The sequence below is a fragment of the Oncorhynchus keta genome, unplaced genomic scaffold (genome assembly GCF_023373465.1).
Source record: "Oncorhynchus keta strain PuntledgeMale-10-30-2019 unplaced genomic scaffold, Oket_V2 Un_contig_6613_pilon_pilon, whole genome shotgun sequence".
Classification (NCBI taxonomy): Eukaryota; Metazoa; Chordata; class Actinopteri; order Salmoniformes; family Salmonidae; genus Oncorhynchus; species Oncorhynchus keta.
The window spans coordinates 83,779-104,427 of record NW_026288955.1 but is presented as its reverse complement, the minus strand read 5'-3'; the positions used below and the strand labels follow the sequence as shown (position 1 = coordinate 104,427).

Here is a 20,649-nt window from a genome sequence, read left to right as displayed (position 1 = left end):
AGGAAGGGGTTACTACAGGAAGGCGTTACTACAGGAAGGCGTTACTACAGGAAGGCGTTACTACAGGAAGGGGTTACTACAGGAAGGGGTTACTACAGGAAGGGGTTACTACAGGAAGGCGTTACTACAGCTACAGGTTACTACAGGAAGGCGTTACTACAGGAAGGCGTTACTACAGGAAGGCGTTACTACAGCTACAGGTTACTACAGCTACAGGTTACTACAGCTACAGGTTACTACAGGAAGGCGTTACTACAGGAAGGCGTTACTACAGGAAGGGGTTACTACAGGAAGGCGTTACTACAGGAAGGGGTTACTACAGGAAGGCGTTACTACAGGAAGGCGTTACTACAGGAAGGGGTTACTACAGGAAGGGGTTACTACAGCTACAGGTTACTACAGGAAGGCGTTACTACAGCTACAGGTTACTACAGGAAGGGGTTACTACAGGAAGGGGTTACTACAGCTACAGGGTACTGCAGGAAGGGGTTACTACAGGAAGTGGTTACTACAGGAAGTGGTTACTAAAGGAAGTGGTTACTAAAGGAAGTGGTTACTAAAGGAAGTGGTTACTACAGGAAGGGGTTACTACAGGAAGGGGTTACTACAGCTACAGGGTACTGCAGGAAGGGGTTACTACAGGAAGTGGTTACTACAGGAAGGGGTTACTACAGGAAGGGGTTACTACAGGAAGGCATTACTACAGGTTGCTACAGGAAGGGGTTACTACAGGAAGGGGTTACTACAGGTAGGGTTACTACAGGTTAAGGAAGGGGTTACTACAGGAAGGCGTTACTACAGCTACAGGTTACTACAGCTACAGGTTACTACAGGAAGGCGTTACTACAGCTACAGGTTACTACAGGAAGGCGTTACTACAGGAAGGCGTTACTACAGCTACAGGTTACTACAGGAAGGGTTACTACAGGAAGGCGTTACTACAGCTACAGGTTACTACAGGAAGGGGTTACTACAGGTTGCTACAGGAAGGGGTTACTACAGGAAGGGGTTACTACAGGTAGGGGTTACTACAGGTTACTACAGGAAGGGGTTACTACAGGAAGGCGTTACTACAGCTACAGGTTACTACAGCTACAGGTTACTACAGGAAGGCGTTACTACAGCTACAGGTTACTACAGGAAGGCGTTACTACAGGAAGGCGTTACTACAGCTACAGGTTACTACAGGAAGGGGTTACTACAGGAAGGCGTTACTACAGCTACAGGTTACTACAGGAAGGGGTTACTACAGGAAGGGGTTACTACAGCTACAGGTTACTACAGGTAGGGGTTACTACAGGAAGGCGTTACTACAGCTACAGGTTACTACAGGAAGGGGTTACTACAGGAAGGGGTTACTACAGGAAGGGGTTACTACAGGAAGGCGTTACTACAGGAAGGCGTTACTACAGCTACAGGTTATTACAGCTACAGGTTACTACAGGAAGGCGTTACTACAGCTACAGGTTACTACAGCTACAGGTTACTACAGGAAGGCGTTACTACAGCTACAGGTTACTACAGGAAGGCGTTACTACAGGAAGGCGTTACTACAGCTACAGATTACTACAGGAAGGGGTTACTACAGGAAGGGGTTACTACAGCTACAGGTTACTACAGGAAGGGGTTACTACAGGTTGCTACAGGTTACTACAGGAAGGTGTTACTACAGGAAGGTGTTACTACAGGAAGGTGTTACTACAGGAAGGTGTTACTACAGGAAGGGGTTACTACAGGAAGGGGTTACTACAGGAAGGGGTTACTACAGGAAGGGGTTACTACAGGAAGGGGTTACTACAGGTAGGGGTTACTACAGGTTACTACAGGAAGGGGTTACTACAGGAAGTGGTTACTAAAGGAAGGGGTTACTACAGGAAGGGGTTACTACAGGAAGGGGTTACTACAGGTAGGGGTTACTACAGGAAGGGGTTACTACAGGAAGGGGTTACTATAGGTTACTACAGGAAGGGGTTACTACAGGTAGGGGTTACTACAGGTTACTACAGGAAGGGGTTACTACAGGTAGGGGTTACTACAGGTTACTACAGGAAGGGGTTACTACAGGTAGGGGTTACTACAGGTTACTACAGGAAGGCATTACTACAGGTTACTACAGGTAGGGGTTACTACAGGAAGGGGTTACTACAGGAAGGGGTTACTACAGGTAGGGGTTACTACAGGTTGCTACAGGAAGGTGTTACTACAGGTAGGGATTACTACAGGAAGGGGTTACTACAGGAAGGGGTTACTACAGGAAGGGGTTACTACAGGAAGGGGTTACTACAGGAAGGTGTTACTACAGGAAGGGGTTACTACAGGAAGGGGTTACTACAGGAAGGTGTTACTACAGGAAGGTGTTACGACAGGAAGGTGTTACGACAGGAAGGTGTTACTACAGGAAGGGGTTACTACAGGAAGGGGTTACTACAGGAAGGGGTTACTACAGCTACAGGTTACTACAGGAAGGGGTTACTACAGGAAGGGGTTACTACAGGTAGGGGTTACTACAGGTTGCTACAGGAAGGGGTTACTACAGGAAGGGGTTACTACAGGAAGGGATTACTACAGGAAGGGGTTACTACAGGAAGGGGTTACTACAGGAAGGTGTTACTACAGGAAGGTGTTACTACAGGAAGGTGTTACGACAGGAAGGTGTTACGACAGGAAGGTGTTACTACAGGAAGGGGTTACTACAGGAAGGTGTTACTACAGGAAGGGGTTACTACAGGAAGGCGTTACTACAGGAAGGGGTTACTACAGGAAGGCGTTACTACAGGAAGGCGTTACTACAGGAAGGGGTTACTACAGGAAGGGGTTACTACAGCTACAGGTTACTACAGGAAGGCGTTACTACAGCTACAGGTTACTACAGGAAGGGGTTACTACAGGAAGGGGTTACTACAGCTACAGGGTACTGCAGGAAGGGGTTACTACAGGAAGTGGTTACTAAAGGAAGTGGTTACTAAAGGAAGTGGTTACTAAAGGAAGTGGTTACTAAAGGAAGTGGTTACTACAGGAAGGGGTTACTACAGCTACAGGGTACTGCAGGAAGGGGTTACTACAGGAAGTGGTTACTACAGGAAGGGGTTACTACAGGAAGGGGTTACTACAGGAAGGCATTACTACAGGTTGCTACAGGAAGGGGTTACTACAGGAAGGGGTTACTACAGGTAGGGGTTACTACAGGTTACTACAGGAAGGGGTTACTACAGGAAGGCGTTACTACAGCTACAGGTTACTACAGCTACAGGTTACTACAGGAAGGCGTTACTACAGCTACAGGTTACTACAGGAAGGCGTTACTACAGGAAGGCGTTACTACAGCTACAGGTTACTACAGGAAGGGGTTACTACAGGAAGGCGTTACTACAGCTACAGGTTACTACAGGAAGGGGTTACTACAGGTTGCTACAGGAAGGGGTTACTACAGGAAGGGGTTACTACAGGAAGGGGTTACTACAGGTAGGGGTTACTACAGGTTACTACAGGAAGGGGTTACTACAGGAAGGCGTTACTACAGCTACAGGTTACTACAGCTACAGGTTACTACAGGAAGGCGTTACTACAGCTACAGGTTACTACAGGAAGGCGTTACTACAGGAAGGCGTTACTACAGCTACAGGTTACTACAGGAAGGGGTTACTACAGGAAGGCGTTACTACAGCTACAGGTTACTACAGGAAGGGGTTACTACAGGAAGGGGTTACTACAGCTACAGGTTACTACAGGTAGGGGTTACTACAGGAAGGCGTTACTACAGCTACAGGTTACTACAGGAAGGGGTTACTACAGGAAGGGGTTACTACAGGAAGGGGTTACTACAGGAAGGGGTTACTACAGGAAGGCGTTACTACAGGAAGGCGTTACTACAGCTACAGGTTATTACAGCTACAGGTTACTACAGGAAGGCGTTACTACAGCTACAGGTTACTACAGCTACAGGTTACTACAGGAAGGCGTTACTGCAGCTACAGGTTACTACAGGAAGGCGTTACTACAGCTACAGATTACTACAGGAAGGGGTTACTACAGGAAGGGGTTACTACAGCTACAGGTTACTACAGGAAGGGGTTACTACAGGTTGCTACAGGTTACTACAGGAAGGTGTTACTACAGGAAGGTGTTACTAAAGGAAGGGGTTACTACAGGAAGGGGTTACTACAGGAAGGGGTTACTACAGGAAGGGGTTACTACAGGTAGGGGTTACTACAGGTTACTACAGGAAGGGGTTACTACAGGAAGTGGTTACTAAAGGAAGGGGTTACTAAAGGAAGGGGTTACTACAGGAAGGGGTTACTACAGGAAGGGGTTACTACAGGTAGGGGTTACTACAGGTTACTACAGGAAGGGGTTACTACAGGTAGGGGTTACTATAGGTTACTACAGGAAGGGGTTACTACAGGTAGGGGTTACTACAGGTTACTACAGGAAGGGGTTACTACAGGTAGGGGTTACTACAGGTTACTACAGGAAGGGGTTACTACAGGTAGGGGTTACTAGGTTACTACAGGAAGGCATTACTACAGGTTACTACAGGTAGGGTTTACTACAGGAAGGGTTTACTACAGGAAGGGGTTACTACAGGTAGGGGTTACTACAGGTTGCTACAGGAAGGTGTTACTACAGGTAGGGATTACTACAGGAAGGGGTTACTACAGGAAGGGGTTACTACAGGAAGGGGTTACTACAGGAAGGTGTTACTACAGGAAGGTGTTACTACAGGAAGGTGTTACGACAGGAAGGTGTTACTACAGGAAGGGGTTACTACAGGAAGGTGTTACTACAGGAAGGTGTTACTACAGGAAGGGGTTACTACAGGAAGGGGTTACTACAGAAGGGTTACTACAGCTACAGGTTACTTTACTACAGGAAGGTGTTACTACAGGAAGGGTTACTACAGGTTGCTACAGGAAGGTGTTACTACAGGAAGGGGTTACTACAGGAAGGTGTTACTACAGGAAGGGGTTACTACAGGAAGGTGTTACTACAGGGGTTACTACAGGAAGGTGTTACGACAGGAAGGTGTTACGACAGGAAGGTGTTACGACAGGAAGGGGTTACTACAGGAAGGTGTTACTACAGGAAGGGTTACTACAGGAAGGGGTTACTACAGGAAGGGGTTACAGGAAGGACAGAGGAAGGTTTGACAGGAAGGTGTTACGACAGGAAGGTGTTACTACAGGAAGGGGTTACTACAGGAAGAGGTTAACAGGAAGGGGTTACTACAGGAAGGGGTTACTACAGGAAGGGGTTAGCATCCAGGAAGGTTTAGAGAGGAACAGCATCCCTACAGAGAGAGGAACAGCATCCCTTTAGAGAGAGGAACAGCATCCCTTTAGAGAGAGGACCAGCATCCCTTTACAGAGAGGACCAGCATCCCTTTAGAGAGGACCAGCATCCCTTTAGAGAGGGAACAGCATCCCTTTAGAGAGGGAACAGCATCCCTTTAGAGAGAGGACCAGCATCCCTTTAGAGAGAGGACCAGCATCCCTTTAGAGAGAGGACCAGCATCCCTTTAGAGAGAGGACCAGCATCCCTTTAGAGAGAGGACCAGCATCCCTTTAGAGAGGGACCAGCATCCCTTTAGAGAGAGGACCAGCATCCCTTTAGAGAGAGGACCCGCATCCCTTTAGAGAGAGGACCAGCATCCCTTTAGAGAGAGGACCAGCATCCCTTTAGAGAGAGGACCAGCATCCCTTTAGAGAGAGGACCAGCATCCCTTTAGAGAGAGGACCAGCATCCCTTTAGAGAGAGGACCCGCATCCCTTTAGAGAGAGGACCAGCATCCCGTTACAACATGGTCATATTAATCTCCACCTGTTTTTCAGAGATAGTCCGGACTCCCTGCCTGTGTTCCTTGGGGAGAATGAAGCCAAGAAGGGCTGTACCATTACGCAGATGGGGGACAACATGTTTGCTGCTGTCCAGTGAGTGTCCTCCACTAACTAACACAGAGAGATGGTGTGGTCATGGGATGGTGTGGTCATGGGATGTGACAGAGATGGTGTGGTCATGGGATGTGACAGAGATGGTGTGGTCATGGGATGTGGCAGAGATGGTGTGGTCATGGGATGTGGTAGAGATGGTGTGGTCATGGGATGGGACAGAGATGGTGTGGTCATGGGATGGTGTGGTCATGGGATGTGGTAGAGATGGTGTGGTCATGGGATGGGACAGAGATGGTGTGGTCATGGGATGTGACAGAGATGGTGTGGTCATGGGATGTGACAGAGATGGTGTGGTCATGGGATGTGACAGAGATGGTGTGGTCATGGGATGTGGTAGAGATGGTGTGGTCATGGGATGTGGACAGAGATGGTGTGGTCATGGGATGTGGTAGAGATGGTGTGGTCATGGGATGGGACAGAGATGGTGTGGTCATGGGATGGGACAGAGATGGTGTGGTCATGGGATGGGACAGAGATGGTGTGGTCATGGGATGGTGTGGTCATGGGATGGGACAGAGATGGTGTGGTCATGGGATGTGGTAGAGATGGTGTGGTCATGGGATGTGGTAGAGATGGTGTGGTCATGGGATGGTGTGGTCATGGGATGTGGTAGAGATGGTGTGGTCATGGGATGGGACAGAGATGGTGTGGTCATGGGATGGTGTGGTCATGGGATGGGACAGAGATGGTGTGGTCATGGGATGGTGGGTCAGAGATGGTGTGGTCATGGGATGGGACAGAGATGGTGTGGTCATGGGATGTGGTAGAGATGGTGTGGTCATGGGATGGGACAGAGATGGTGTGGTCATGGGATGTGACAGAGATGGTGTGGTCATGGGATGGTGTGGTCATGGGATGTGACAGAGATGGTGTGGTCATGGGATGGTGTGGTCATGGGATGGTGTGGTCATGGGATGTGACAGAGATGGTGTGGTCATGGGATGTGACAGAGATGGTGTGGTCATGGGATGGTGTGGTCATGGGATGGTGTGGTCATGGGATGGTGTGGTCATGGGATGGTGTGGTCATGGGATGTGACAGAGATGGTGTGGTCATGGGATGTGACAGAGATGGTGTGGTCATGGGATGAGAGATGGTGTGGTCATGGGATGGTGTGGTCATGGGATGGTGTGGTCATGGGATGTGACAGAGATGGTGTGGTCATGGGATGGGACAGAGATGGTGTGGTCATGGGATGTGACAGAGATGGTGTGGTCATGGGATGGGACAGAGATGGTGTGGTCATGGGATGTGACAGAGATGGTGTGGTCATGGGATGGTGTGGTCATGGGATGGGACAGAGATGGTGTGGTCATGGGATGGTGTGGTCATGGGATGGTGTGGTCATGGGATGGGACAGAGATGGTGTGGTCATGGGATGGGACAGAGATGGTGTGGTCATGGGATGGGACAGAGATGGTGTGGTCATGGGATGGGACAGAGATGGTGTGGTCATGGGATGGTGGTCATGGGATGGTGTGGTCATGGGATGGGACAGAGATGGTGTGGTCATGGGATGTGGCAGAGATGGTGTGGTCATGGGATGGTGTGGTCATGGGATGGTGTGGTCATGGGATGGGACAGAGATGGTGTGGTCATGGGATGGGACAGAGATGGTGTGGTCATGGGATGGGACAGGGATGATGGTGTGGTCATGGGATGGGACAGAGATGGTGATGGGATGTGACAGAGATGGTGTGGTCATGGGATGGGACAGAGATGGTGTGGTCATGGGATGGTGATGGATGATGGTGTGGTCATGGGATGACAGAGATGGTGTGGTCATGGGATGGGTGTGGTCATGGGATGACAGAGATGGTGTGGTCATGGGATGTGACAGAGATGGTGTGGTCATGGTGACAGATGGTGTGGTCATGGGATGGGACAGAGATGGTGTGGTCATGGGATGTGGTAGAGATGGTGTGGTCATGGGATGGGAGAGATGGTGTGGTCATGGGGGACAGAGATGGTGTGGTCATGGGATGGGACAGAGATGGTGTGGTCATGGGATGTGGTAGAGATGGTGTGGTCATGGGATGGGACAGAGATGGTGTGGTCATGGGATGGTGACAGAGATGGATGTGGTCAGGGATGGTGTGGTCATGGATGGTGGTGGTCATGGGATGGGACAGAGATGGTGTGGTCATGGGATGGTGGTGTCAGGGATGGTGTGGTCATGGGATGTGACAGAGATGGTGTGGTCATGGGATGGGACAGAGATGGTCATCATGGGATGGGACAGAGATGGTGTGGTCATGGGATGGTGGGTCATGGGATGTGGTATGGTGTGGTCATGGGGTGTGGTCATGGGATGGGACAGAGATGGTGTGGTCATGGGATGTGACAGAGATGGTGTGGTCATGGGATGGGACAGAGATGGTGTGATGGGATGGGACAGAGATGGTGTGGTCATGGGATGGGACAGAGATGGTGTGGTCATGGGATGGGACAGAGATGGTGTGGTCATGGGATGGGACAGAGATGGTGTGGTCATGGGTGTGGTCATGGGATGTGACAGAGATGGTGTGGTCATGGGATGGGACAGAGATGGTGTGGTCATGGGATGTGACAGAGATGGTGTGGTCATGGGATGGGACAGAGATGGTGTGGTCATGGGATGGTGTGGTCATGGGATGGTGTGGTCATGGGATGGGACAGAGATGGTGTGGTCATGGGATGTGGTAGAGATGGTGTGGTCATGGGATGTGGTAGAGATGGTGTGGTCATGGGATGTGGTAGAGATGGTGTGGTCATGGGATGGGACAGAGATGGTGTGGTCATGGGATGTGACAGAGATGGTGTGGTCATGGGATGTGGACAGAGATGGTGTGGTCATGGGATGGGACAGAGATGGTGTGGTCATGGGATGGGTAGAGATGGTGTGGTCATGGGATGGGTAGAGATGGTGTGGTCATGGGATGGTGTGGTCATGGGATGTGGTAGAGATGGTGTGGTCATGGGATGTGACAGAGATGGTGTGGTCATGGGATGTGGTAGAGATGGTGTGGTCATGGGATGGTGTGGTCATGGGATGGGACAGAGATGGTGTGGTCATGGGATGTGACAGAGATGGTGTGGTCATGGGATGTGGACAGAGATGGTGTGGTCAGGGATGACAGAGATGGTGTGGTCATGGGATGTGACAGAGATGGTGTGGTCATGGGATGGGACAGAGATGGTGTGGTCATGGGATGGGACAGAGATGGTGTGGTCATGGGATGGGACAGAGATGGTGTGGTCATGGGATGTGGTAGAGATGGTGTGGTCATGGGATGGGACAGAGATGGTGTGGTCATGGGATGGGACAGAGATGGTGTGGTCATGGGATGGGACAGAGATGGTGTGGTCATGGGATGTGGTAGAGATGGTGTGGTCATGGGATGGTGTGGTCATGGGATGGGACAGAGATGGTGTGGTCATGGGATGTGGTACAGAGATGGTGTGGTCATGGGATGGTGTGGTCATGGGATGGGACAGAGATGGTGTGGTCATGGGATGGGACAGAGATGGTGTGGTCATGGGATGGTGTGGTCATGGGATGTGACAGAGATGGTGTGGTCATGGGATGGTGGTGGGTCATGGGATGGTGGTCATGGGAGATGGTGTGGTCATGGGATGGGACAGAGATGGTGTGGTCATGGGATGGTGGTGTGGTCATGGGATGTGGTAGAGAGGTGTGGTCATGGGATGGACAGAGATGGTCATGGATGGGACAGAGATGGTGTGGTCATGGATGTGGTAGAGATGGTGTGGTCATGGGATGGGATGGTGTGGTCATGGGATGGGACAGAGATGGTGTGGTCATGGGATGGGATGGGACAGAGATGGTGTGGTCATGGGATGGTGGTCATGGGAGATGGTGTGGTCATGGGATGGGATGACAGAGATGGTGTGGTCATGGGATGTGACAGAGATGGTGTGGTCATGGGATGTGGTAGAGATGGTGTGGTCATGGGATGTGACAGAGATGGTGTGGTCATGGGATGTGACAGAGATGATGGGATGTGGTCAGATGGTGTGGTCATGGGATGGGACAGAGATGGTGTGGTCATGGGATGGTGTGGTCATGGGATGGTGTGGTCATGGGATGGTGTGGTCAGAGATGGTGTGGTCATGGGATGGTGTGGTCATGGGATGGGACAGAGATGGTGTGGTCATGGGATGGTGACAGGGATGGTGTGGTCAGGGATGGTGGATGGGATGGGACAGAGATGGTGTGGTCATGGATGATGGATGTGGTCATGGGATGTGACAGAGATGGTGTGGTCATGGGATGGTGGTGTGGTCATGGGATGGGTGTGGTCATGGGATGGGACAGAGATGGTGTGGTCATGGGATGTGGTAGAGATGGTGTGGTCATGGGATGGGACAGAGATGGTGTGGTCATGGGATGGTGTGGATGGATGGGACAGAGATGGTGTGGTCATGGGATGATGGTGTGGTCATGGGATGTGACAGAGATGGTGTGGTCATGGGATGTGGTCAGGGATGGTGACAGAGATGGTGTGGTCATGGGATGTGGTAGAGATGGTGGTGTGGTCATGGGGACAGAGATGGTGTGGTCATGGGATGGGACAGAGATGGTGTGGTCATGGGATGGTGTGGTCATGGGATGTGGTAGAGATGGTGTGGTCATGGGATGGGACAGAGATGGTGTGGTCATGGGATGGTGTGGTCATGGGATAGAGATGGTGTGGTCATGGGATGTGGTAGAGATGGTGTGGTCATGGGATGGTGACAGAGATGGTGTGGTCATGGGATGGTGTGGTCATGGGATGGTGTGGTCATGGGATGGGGCAGAGATGGTGTGGTCATGGGATGGGACAGAGATGGTGTGGTCATGGGATGGGACAGAGATGGTGTGGTCATGGGATGGGACAGAGATGGTGTGGTCATGGGATGGGACAGAGATGGTGTGGTCATGGGATGGGACAGAGATGGTGTGGTCATGGGATGTGGTAGAGATGGTGTGGTCATGGGATGTGACAGAGATGGTGTGGTCATGGGATGGGAGAGATGGTGTGGTCATGGATGGTGATGGGACAGAGATGGTGTGGTCATGGGATGGGACAGAGATGGTGTGGTCATGGGATGGGACAGAGATGGTGTGGTCATGGGATGGTGTGGTCATGGGATGTGACAGAGATGGTGTGGTCATGGGATGGGACAGAGATGGTGTGGTCATAGAGATGGTGTGGTCATGGATGGGACAGAGATGGTGTGGTCATGGGATGGGTCAGATGGTGTGGTCATGGGGACAGAGATGGTGTGGTCATGGGATGGTGTGGTGTGGTCATGGGATGGGACAGAGATGGTGTGGTCATGGGATGGGACAGAGATGGTGGGTCATGGGATGGTGACAGAGATGGTGTGGTCATGGGATGGTGTGGTCATGGGATGGTGGGTCAGGGATGGTGTGGTCATGGGATGGGACAGAGATGGTGTGGTCATGGGATGGACAGAGATGGTGTGGTCATGGGATGGTCCCGTGGTCAGAGATGGTGTGGTCATGGGATGGGACAGAGATGGTGTGGTCATGGGATGTGACAGGATGGTGTGGTCATGGGATGGTGTGGTCATGGAGATGTGGTAGAGATGGTGTCTGGGCTCCCTCACCCCCTGCTGTGGTCATGAAGGAACACCCCCTGCTCTCTCTCACCCCCTGGGATCCCTGACAGAGATGGTCTCTCCTCCCGTCACCCCCTGCTCTCTCCTCCCCTCACCCCCTGCTCTCTCCTCCCTCACCCCCCCTGCTCTCTCCTCCCTCACCCCCTGCTCTCTCCTCCCTCACCCCCCTCTCTCCTCCCTCACCCCCCTGTCTCCACCCCTCACCCACCCTGCTCTCTCCTTCCTCACTGTCCGCCTCCCCCTCGCTCTCTCCTCCCTCACTGTCCCGTCTCTCTCCCATCTCTGCCCGAACTCTCCCTCCTTCTCTATCTCTCCCTCCTCTTCTCTCCCTTCAGTCTATTTCTGGGGAGGAAGAGGAAGGAGAGGGGCGGGCGTAAGGAAGGGGGCAAGGCTCTGGATAACCTGGAGGAGGAGTTAAGAGAGAGGGCGGAGTCTCTGGGCTTTTCCCTGGAGCAGAAGACCAAAGGCATGAAGCAGAGAGACAAGAAGGTAACACCCCGTACTGAGACGGTAACACCCCGTACTGAGACGGTACTAGAAGGTAACACCCCGTACTGAGACGGTACTAGAAGGTAACACCCCGTACTGAGACGGTACTAGAAGGTAACACCCCGTACTGTAGAAGGTAACACCCCGTACTGAGACGGTACTAGAAGGTAACACCCCGTACTGAGACGGTACTAGAAGGTAACACCCCGTACTGAGAAGGTAACACCCCGTACTGAGACGGTACTAGAAGGTAACACCCCGTACTGAGACGGTACTAGAAGGTAACACCCCGTACTGAGACGGTACTAGAAGGTAACACCCCGTACTGAGACGGTACTAGAAGGTAACACCCCGTACTGAGACGGTACTAGAAGGTAACACCCCGTACTGAGACGGTACTAGAAGGTAACACACCGGTACTAGACCCCGTACTGAGACGGTACTAGACGGTAACACCCCGTACTGAGACGGTACTAGAAGGTAACACCCCGTACTGAGACGGTACTAGAAGGTAACACCCGTACTGAGACGGTAACAACACCCGTACTGAGACGGTACTAGAAGGTAACACCCCGTACTGAGACTGTACTAGAAGGTAACACCCCGTACTGAGACGGTACTAGAAGGTAACACCCCGTACTGAGACGGTACTAGAAGGTAACACCCGTACTGAGACGGTACTAGAAGGTAACACCCCGTACTGAGACGGTACTGAGGTAACACCCATTACTGAGACGGTACTAGAAGGTAACACCCCGTACTGAGACGGTACTGAGGTAACACCCTGAGACGGTACTAGAAGGTAACACCCCGTACTGAGACGGTACTAGAAGGTAACACCCCGTACTGAGACGGTACTAGAAGGTAACACCCGTACTGAGACGGTACTAGAAGGTAACACCCCGTACTGAGACGGTAACACCCGTACTGAGACGGTACTAGAAGGTAACACCCGTACTGAGACGGTACTAGAAGGTAACACCCCGTACTGAGACGGTAACACCCCGTAGACTGAGACACCCCGTACTGGTACTAGAAGGTAACCCCGTACTGAGACGGTACTAGAAGGTAACACCCCGTACTGAGACGGTACTAGAAGGTAACACCCCGTACTGAGACGGTACTAGAAGGTAACACCCCGTACTGAGACGGTAACACCCCCGTACTGAGACGGTACTAAAAGGTAACACCCCGTACTGAGACGGTACTAGAAGGTAACACCCCGTACTGAGACGGTACTAGAAGGTAACACCCGTACTGAGACGGTACTAGAAGGTAACACCCCGTACTGAGACGGTACTAGAAGGTAACACCGTACTGAGACGGTAACACCCCCGCCGGTACTAGAAGGTAACACCCCGTGAGACTAACACCCCGTACTGAGACCGTACTAGAAGGTGACAGTCTAACCGCCCCCTGTCCATGTCCAGGTTGTCACCAAGACGTTCCATGGAGCCGGCCTGGTGGTTCCTGTTGATCAGAATGATGTTGGTTACCGGGAGCTGCCGGAGACAGACGGTAAGACTCTGCAACACTCTAGAACAGTGGCAACTAGGTTTGGTCTCGGGCCAATATTTTTGGTATCTCAGTGGGCCAGAACATAATTAGTTTATAAAATAAACCCAATGCAAAGGCTACAAGTAGAACACTCTAGAACCACTCAGATACTCCAGAACACTGTAGAACACTCTAGAACCACTCAGATACTCCAGAACACTGTAGAACACTCTAGAACCACTCAGATACTCCAGAACACTGTAGAATACTCTAGAACCACTAGAATACTCCAGAACACTGTAGAATACTCTAGAACCACTAGAATACTCCAGAACACTGTAGAATACTCTAGAACCACTAGAATACTCCATAACACTGTAGAATACTCTAGAACCACTAGAATACTCCAGAACACTGTAGAATACTCTAGAACCACTAGAATACTCCAGAACACTGTAGAATACTCTAGAACCACTAGAATACTCCAGAACACTGTAGAATACTCTAGAACCACTAGAATACTCCAGAACACTGTAGAATACTCTAGAACCACTAGAATACTCCAGAACACTGTAGAATACTCTAGAACCACTCAGATACTCCATACCACTGTAGAACACTCTAGAACCACTCAGTTCCTCCATACCACTGTAGAACACTCTAGAACCACTCAGATACTCCATACCACTGTAGAACACTCTAGTACCACTCAGATACTCCAGAACACTGTAGAACACTCTAGAACCACTCAGATACTCAATACCACTGTAGAACACTCTAGAACCACTCAGATACTCCATACCACTGTAGAACACTCTAGAACCACTCAGTTCCTCCATACCACTGTAGAACACTCTAGAACCACTCAGATACTCCATACCACTGCAGAACACTCTAGAACCACTCAGATACTCCATACCACTGTAGAACACTCTAGAACCACTCAGATACTCCATACCACTGTAGAACACTCTAGAACCACTCAGTTCCTCCATACCACTGTAGAACACTCTAGAACCACTCAGATACTCAATACCACTGTAGAACACTCTAGAACCACTCAGATACTCCATACCACTGCAGAACACTCTAGAACCACTCAGATACTCCATACCACTGTAGAACACTCTAGAACCACTCAGATACTCCATACCACTGTAGAACACTCTAGAACCACTCAGTTCCTCCATACCACTGTAGAACACTCTAGAACCACTCAGATACTCAATACCACTGTAGAACACTCTAGAATCACTCAGATACTCCATACCACTGCAGAACACTCTAGAACCACTCAGATACTCCATACCACTGTATAATACTCTAGAACCACTCAGATACTCCATACCACTGTAGAATACTCTAGAACCACTCAGATACTCCATACCACTCCATACCAGTGTATAATACTCTAGAACCACTAGAATACTCCAGACCACTCCATAACACTGTAGAATACTCTAGAACCACTCAGATACTCCATACCACTGTAGAATACTCTAGAACCACTAGAATACTCCAGAACACTGTAGAATACTCTAGAACCACTAGAATACTCCAGAACACTGTAGAATACTCTAGAACCACTAGAATACTCCAGAACACTGTAGAATACTCAAATAGATGTTATTCACACTATGAAATCTCCCCTCCCCCCGATTTACATCATCTGGTGTGTGTGTGTGTGTGTGTGTGTGTGTGTGTGTGTGTGTGTGTGTGTGTAGCGAGTATGAAGAGGCTGTGTAAGGCTATAGCGGAGGCCAGGGGTGATGAAGACAGGATGAAGGCTTTCGGTCCGCTGCAGGAGATGATCACCTTTGTCCAGTTCGCTAACGACGAGTGTGACTACGGCATGGGGCTGGAGCTGGGCATAGACCTCTTCTGTTATGGGTCACAGGTACACACACACACACACACACACACACACACACACACACATACACACTCACACGGGCACAGGTCCAGCACACACACACACTTCTGTTACAGGGCTGGAGCTGGGCATAGACCTCTTCTGTTACGGGTCACAGGTACACACACACACACACACACACACTCACACACACACACACACTGGGCATAGACACTTCTGTTACACACACACCTCAACACACACACACACACACACCTCAACACACGGGGCTGGAGCTGGGCATAGACCTCTTCTGTTACGGGTCACAGGTACACACACACACACACACACACACCTCAACACACGGGGCTGGAGCTGGGCATAGACCTCTTCTGTTACGGGTCACAGGTACACACACACACACACCTCAACACACGGGGCTGGAGCTGGGCATAGACCTCTTCTGTTACGGGTCACAGGTACACACACCTCAACACACGGGGCTGGAGCTGGGCATAGACCTCTTCTGTTACGGGTCACAGGTACACACACACACACACACACCTCAACACACGGGGCTGGAGCTGGGCATAGACCTCTTCTGTTACGGGTCACAGGTACACACACACACACACACCTCAACACACGGGGCTGGAGCTGGGCATAGACCTCTTCTGTTACGGGTCACAGGTACACACACACACACACACACACACACACACACACACACACACACACACACACACCTCAACACACGGGGCTGGAGCTGGGCATAGACCTCTTCTGTTACGGGTCACAGGTACACACACACACACACACACACACACCTCAACACATGGACGGGGCTGGAGCTGGTGCATAGACCTCTTCACACACGTACACACACACACACACACACATTACACACTGTGGTGTAGATCTCAGTGTAGAGCCTTCCATTGTGTGTCTGACTCAGTTTCCTGTCTTCCACTGTGTGTCTGACTCAGTTTCCTGTCTTCCACTGTGTGTCTGACTCAGTTTCCTATGTCGCCCAGTACTTCTATAAGGTGATCAGACAACTGCTGCCCATGGCCTACAGCCTGCTGAAGAGGGGCCTGTTTGGAGAGATCCTGGAGGCTCACCTCTCCAGCCGTTCCCACGACAACCTGGACCAACTCACCTCAGCCTGAAGAATACCACGGGAGAGGATGACGAGAGAGAGAGAGAGGAAGAGGGATGGATTGTTGTCAGCTCTGACCACTGTGTGTTTATGAGTCTTGTGCTGCTGTCGTTTGAATGGTACCAGTGGCGTCTCTCTCTGTGTGCATATGTTGAATAAAGGATTATATTTCTAAGAGATTGTCTTTTACCACGTCCTGCTGTCTGTCTGTTACTAGGTACTGACTATGTCTGTCTGTTACTAGGTACTGACTATGTCTGTCTGTTACTAGGTACTGACTATGTCTGTCTGTTACTAGGTACTGACTATGTCTGTCTGTTACTAGGTACTGACTATGTCTGTCTGTTACTAGGTACTGACTATGTCTGTCTGTTACTAGGTACTGACTATGTCTGTCTGTTACTAGGTACTGACTATGTCTGTCTGTTACTAGGTACTGACTATGTCTGTCTGTTACTAGGTACTGACTATGTCTGTCTGTTACTAGGTACTGACTATGTCTGTCTGTTACTAGGTACTGACTATGTCTGTCTGTTACTAGGTACTGACTATGTCTGTCTGTTACTAGGTACTGACTATGTCTGTCTGTTACTAGGTACTGACTATGTCTGTCTGTTACTAGGTACTGACTATGTCTGTCTGTTACTAGGTACTGACTATGTCTGTCTGTTACTAGGTACTGACTATGTCTGTCTGTTACTAGGTACTGACTATGTCTGTCTGTTACTAGGTACTGACTATGTCTGTCTGTTACTAGGTACTGTCTGTAATTAGGTCCTGTCCTGTCTGTCTGTCTGTTATTAGGTCCTGTCTGTCCTGTCTGTCTGTAATTAGGTCCTGTCTGTCCTGTCTGTCTGTAATTAGGTCCTGTCTGTCTGTTATTAGGTCCTGTCTGTCCTGTCTGTCTGTCTGTCTGTCTGTCTGTCTGTCTGTAATTAGGTCCTGTCTGTCTGTCTGTTACTAGGTCCTGTCTGTCTGTTACTAGGTCCTGTCTGTCTGTTACTAGGTCCTGTCTGTCTGTAATTAGGTCCTGTTGTCTGTCTGTCTGTTACTAGGTCCTGTCTGTCCTGTCTGTCTGTAATTAGGTCCTGTCTGTCTGTTACTAGGTCCTGTCTGTCTGTTACTAGGTCCTGTCTGTCTGTAATTAGGTCCTGTCTGTCTGTCTGTTACTAGGTCCTGTCTGTCTGTCTGTTATTAGGTCCTGTCTGTCTGTTACTAGGTCCTGTCTGTCTGTTACTAGGTCCTGTCTGTCTGTTACTAGGTCCTGTCTGTCTGTTACTAGGTCCTGTCTGTCTGTCTGTTTGTTACTAGGTCCTGTCTGTCTGTCTGTTTGTTATTAGGTCCTGTCTGTCTGTCTGTTATTAGGTCCTGTCTGTCTGTTACTAGGTCCTGTCTGTCTGTCTGTTATTAGGTCCTGTCTGTCTGTCTGTTACTAGGTCCTGTCTGTCCTGTCTGTCTGTTACTAGGTCCTGTCTGTCTGTCTGTTACTAGGTCCTGTCTGTCTAGGGTTGAGTCCCAATAGTCTAGTGTGGTCTAGGGGTGAGTCCCAATAGTCTAGTGTAGTCTAGGGGTGAGTCTCAATAGTCTAGAGTCTCAATAGTCTAGGTAGTCTAGGGGTGAGTCTCAATAGTCTAGTGTAGTCTAGGGGTGAGTCTCAATAGTCTAGTGTGAGTCTAGTGGGTCTAGGGTGAGTCTCAATAGTCTAGTCTAGGGGTGAGTCTCAATAGTCTAGTGTAGTCTAGTGAGTCTCAGTCTAGTGTAGTGAGTCTCTAAGTCTCAGTCTAGTGTAGTCTAGGGGTGAGTCTCAATAGTCTAGTGTAGTCTAGGGGTGAGTCTCATTAGTCTAGTGTGAGTCTCAGTCTGTCTAGGTGAGTCTCAATAGTCTAGTGTAGTCTAGTGAGTCTCAGTCTAGTGTAGTCTAGTGAGTCTCAGTCTAGTGTAGTCTAGGGGTGAGTCTCAATAGTCTAGTGTAGTCTAGGGGTGAGTCTCAATAGTCTAGTCTAGGGGTGAGTCTCAATAGTCTAGTGTAGTCTAGGGTGAGTCTCATTAGTCTAGTGTAGTCTAGGGGTGAGTCTCAATAGTCTAGTGTAGTCTAGGGGTGAGTCTCAATAGTCTAGTGTAGTCTAGGGGTGAGTCTCATTAGTCTAGTGTAGTCTAGGGGTGAGTCTCAATAGTCTAGTGTAGTCTAGGGGTGAGTCTCATTAGTCTAGTGTAGTCTAGGGGTGAGTCTCATTAGTCTAGTGTAGTCTAGGGGGTGAGTCTCATTAGTCTAGTGTAGTCTAGGGGTGAGTCTCAATAGTCTAGTGTAGTCTAGGGGTGAGTCTCATTAGTCTAGTGTCTCAGTCTAGGGGTGAGTCTCAATAGTCTAGTGTAGTCTAGGGGTGAGTCTCATTAGTCTAGTGTAGTCTAGGGGTGAGTCTCAATAGTCTAGTGTAGTCTAGGGGTGAGTCTCAATAGTCTAGTGTAGTCTAGGGGTGAGTCTCAATAGTCTAGTGTAGTCTAGGGGTGAGTCTCAATAGTCTAGGGGTGAGTCTCAATAGTCTAGTGTAGTCTAGGGGTGAGTCTCAATAGTCTAGTGTAGTCTAGGGGTGAGTCTCATTAGTCTAGTGTAGTCTAGGGGTGAGTCTCAATAGTCTAGTCTAGGGGTGAGTCTCAATAGTCTAGTGGAGTCTAGGGGTGAGTCCCAATAGTCTAGTGTAGTCTAGGGGTGAGTCTCAATAGTCTAGTGTAGTCTAGGGGTGAGTCTCATTAGTCTAGTGTAGTCTAGGGGTGAGTCTCAATAGTCTAGTGTAGTCTAGGGGTCTCAATAGAGTCTAGGGGTGAGTCTCATAGTCTAGTGTAGTCTAGGGGTGAGTCTCAATAGTCTAGTGTAGTCTAGGGGTGAGTCTCATTAGTCTAGTGTAGTCTAGGGGTGAGTCTCAATAGTCTAGTCTAGGGGTGAGTCTCAATAGTCTAGTGTAGTCTAGGGTGAGTCTCAGTCTAGGGTAGTGAGTCTCATTAGTCTAGTGTAGTCTAGTGTAGTCTAGTCTAGGGTGAGTCTCAATAGTCTAGTGTAGTCTAGGGGTGAGTCTCAATAGTGAGTCCCAATAGTCTAGTGTAGTCTAGGGGTGAGTCTCATTAGTCTAGTGTAGTCTAGGGGTGAGTCTCAATAGTCTAGTGTAGTCTAGGGGTGAGTCTCAATAGTCTAGTGTAGTCTAGGGGTGAGTCTCAGTGTAGTCTAGGGTGAGTCTCAGTCTAGTGTAGGGTGAGTCTCATTAGTCTAGTGTAGTCTAGTGAGTCTCAGTCTAGTGTAGTCTAGGGGTGAGTCTCAATAGTCTAGTGTAGTCTAGGGGTGAGTCTCATTAGTCTAGTGTAGTCTAGGGGTGAGTCTCATTAGTCTAGTGTAGTCTAGGGGTGAGTCTCATTAGTCTAGTGTAGTCTAGGGGTGAGTCTCAATAGTCTAGTGTAGTCTAGGGGTGAGTCTCATTAGTCTAGTGTAGTCTAGGGGTGAGTCTCAATAGTCTAGTGTAGTCTAGGGGTGAGTCTCAATAGTCTAGTGTAGTCTAGGGGTGAGTCTCATTAGTCTAGTGTAGTCTAGGGGTGAGTCTCAATAGTCTAGTGTAGTCTAGGGGTGAGTCTCAATAGTCTCTAGTGTAGTCTAGGGTGAGTCTCAATAGTCTAGTATAGTCTAGGGGTGAGTCCCAATAGTTTCTAGTGTAGTCTAGGTGTGAGTCCCAATAGTTTCTAGTGTAGTCTAGAGGTGAGTCTCATTAGTCTCTAGTGTAGTCTAGGTGTGAGTCTCATTAGTCTCTTGTGTAGTCTAGAGGTGAGTCTCATTAGTCTCTTGTGTAGTCCAGGGGTTGAGTCTCAATAGTCTCTAGTGTAGTCTAGAGGTGAGTCTCAATAGTCTAGTATAGTCTAGGGGTTAGTCCCAATAGTTTCTAGTGTAGTCTAGGGGTGAGTCCCAATAGTCTAGTGTAGTCTAGGGGTTGAGTCCCAATAGTCTAGTGTAGTCTAGGGTTGAGTCCCAATAGTCTCTAGTGTAGTCTAGGGGTGAGTCCCAATAGTTTCTAGTGTAGTCTAGGGGTGAATAGTCT

At 49.6% G+C, this 20,649-nt stretch overlaps 1 protein-coding gene and 1 long non-coding RNA gene across 2 annotated transcripts; both read left to right on the top strand.

Annotated features, from left to right (window-relative positions):
* Nucleotides 1-5,751: 5,751 nt before the first annotated feature.
* Nucleotides 5,752-16,750, top strand: LOC127926017 (histone PARylation factor 1-like; the record flags this gene model as incomplete). The annotated part of the gene is made up of 5 exons (XM_052511259.1): nucleotides 5,752-5,927; nucleotides 11,912-12,065; nucleotides 13,496-13,583; nucleotides 15,287-15,459; nucleotides 16,449-16,750. Coding segments are annotated over 5 exons (726 nt in total), but the record flags the coding sequence as incomplete, so codon positions are not given.
* Nucleotides 12,103-13,358, top strand: LOC127926014 (uncharacterized). The gene is made up of 6 exons (XR_008123105.1): nucleotides 12,103-12,169; nucleotides 12,202-12,470; nucleotides 12,868-12,929; nucleotides 13,134-13,216; nucleotides 13,249-13,310; nucleotides 13,341-13,358. It is a non-coding gene; the product is annotated as an uncharacterized LOC127926014 (long non-coding RNA).
* Nucleotides 16,751-20,649: the final 3,899 nt, after the last annotated feature.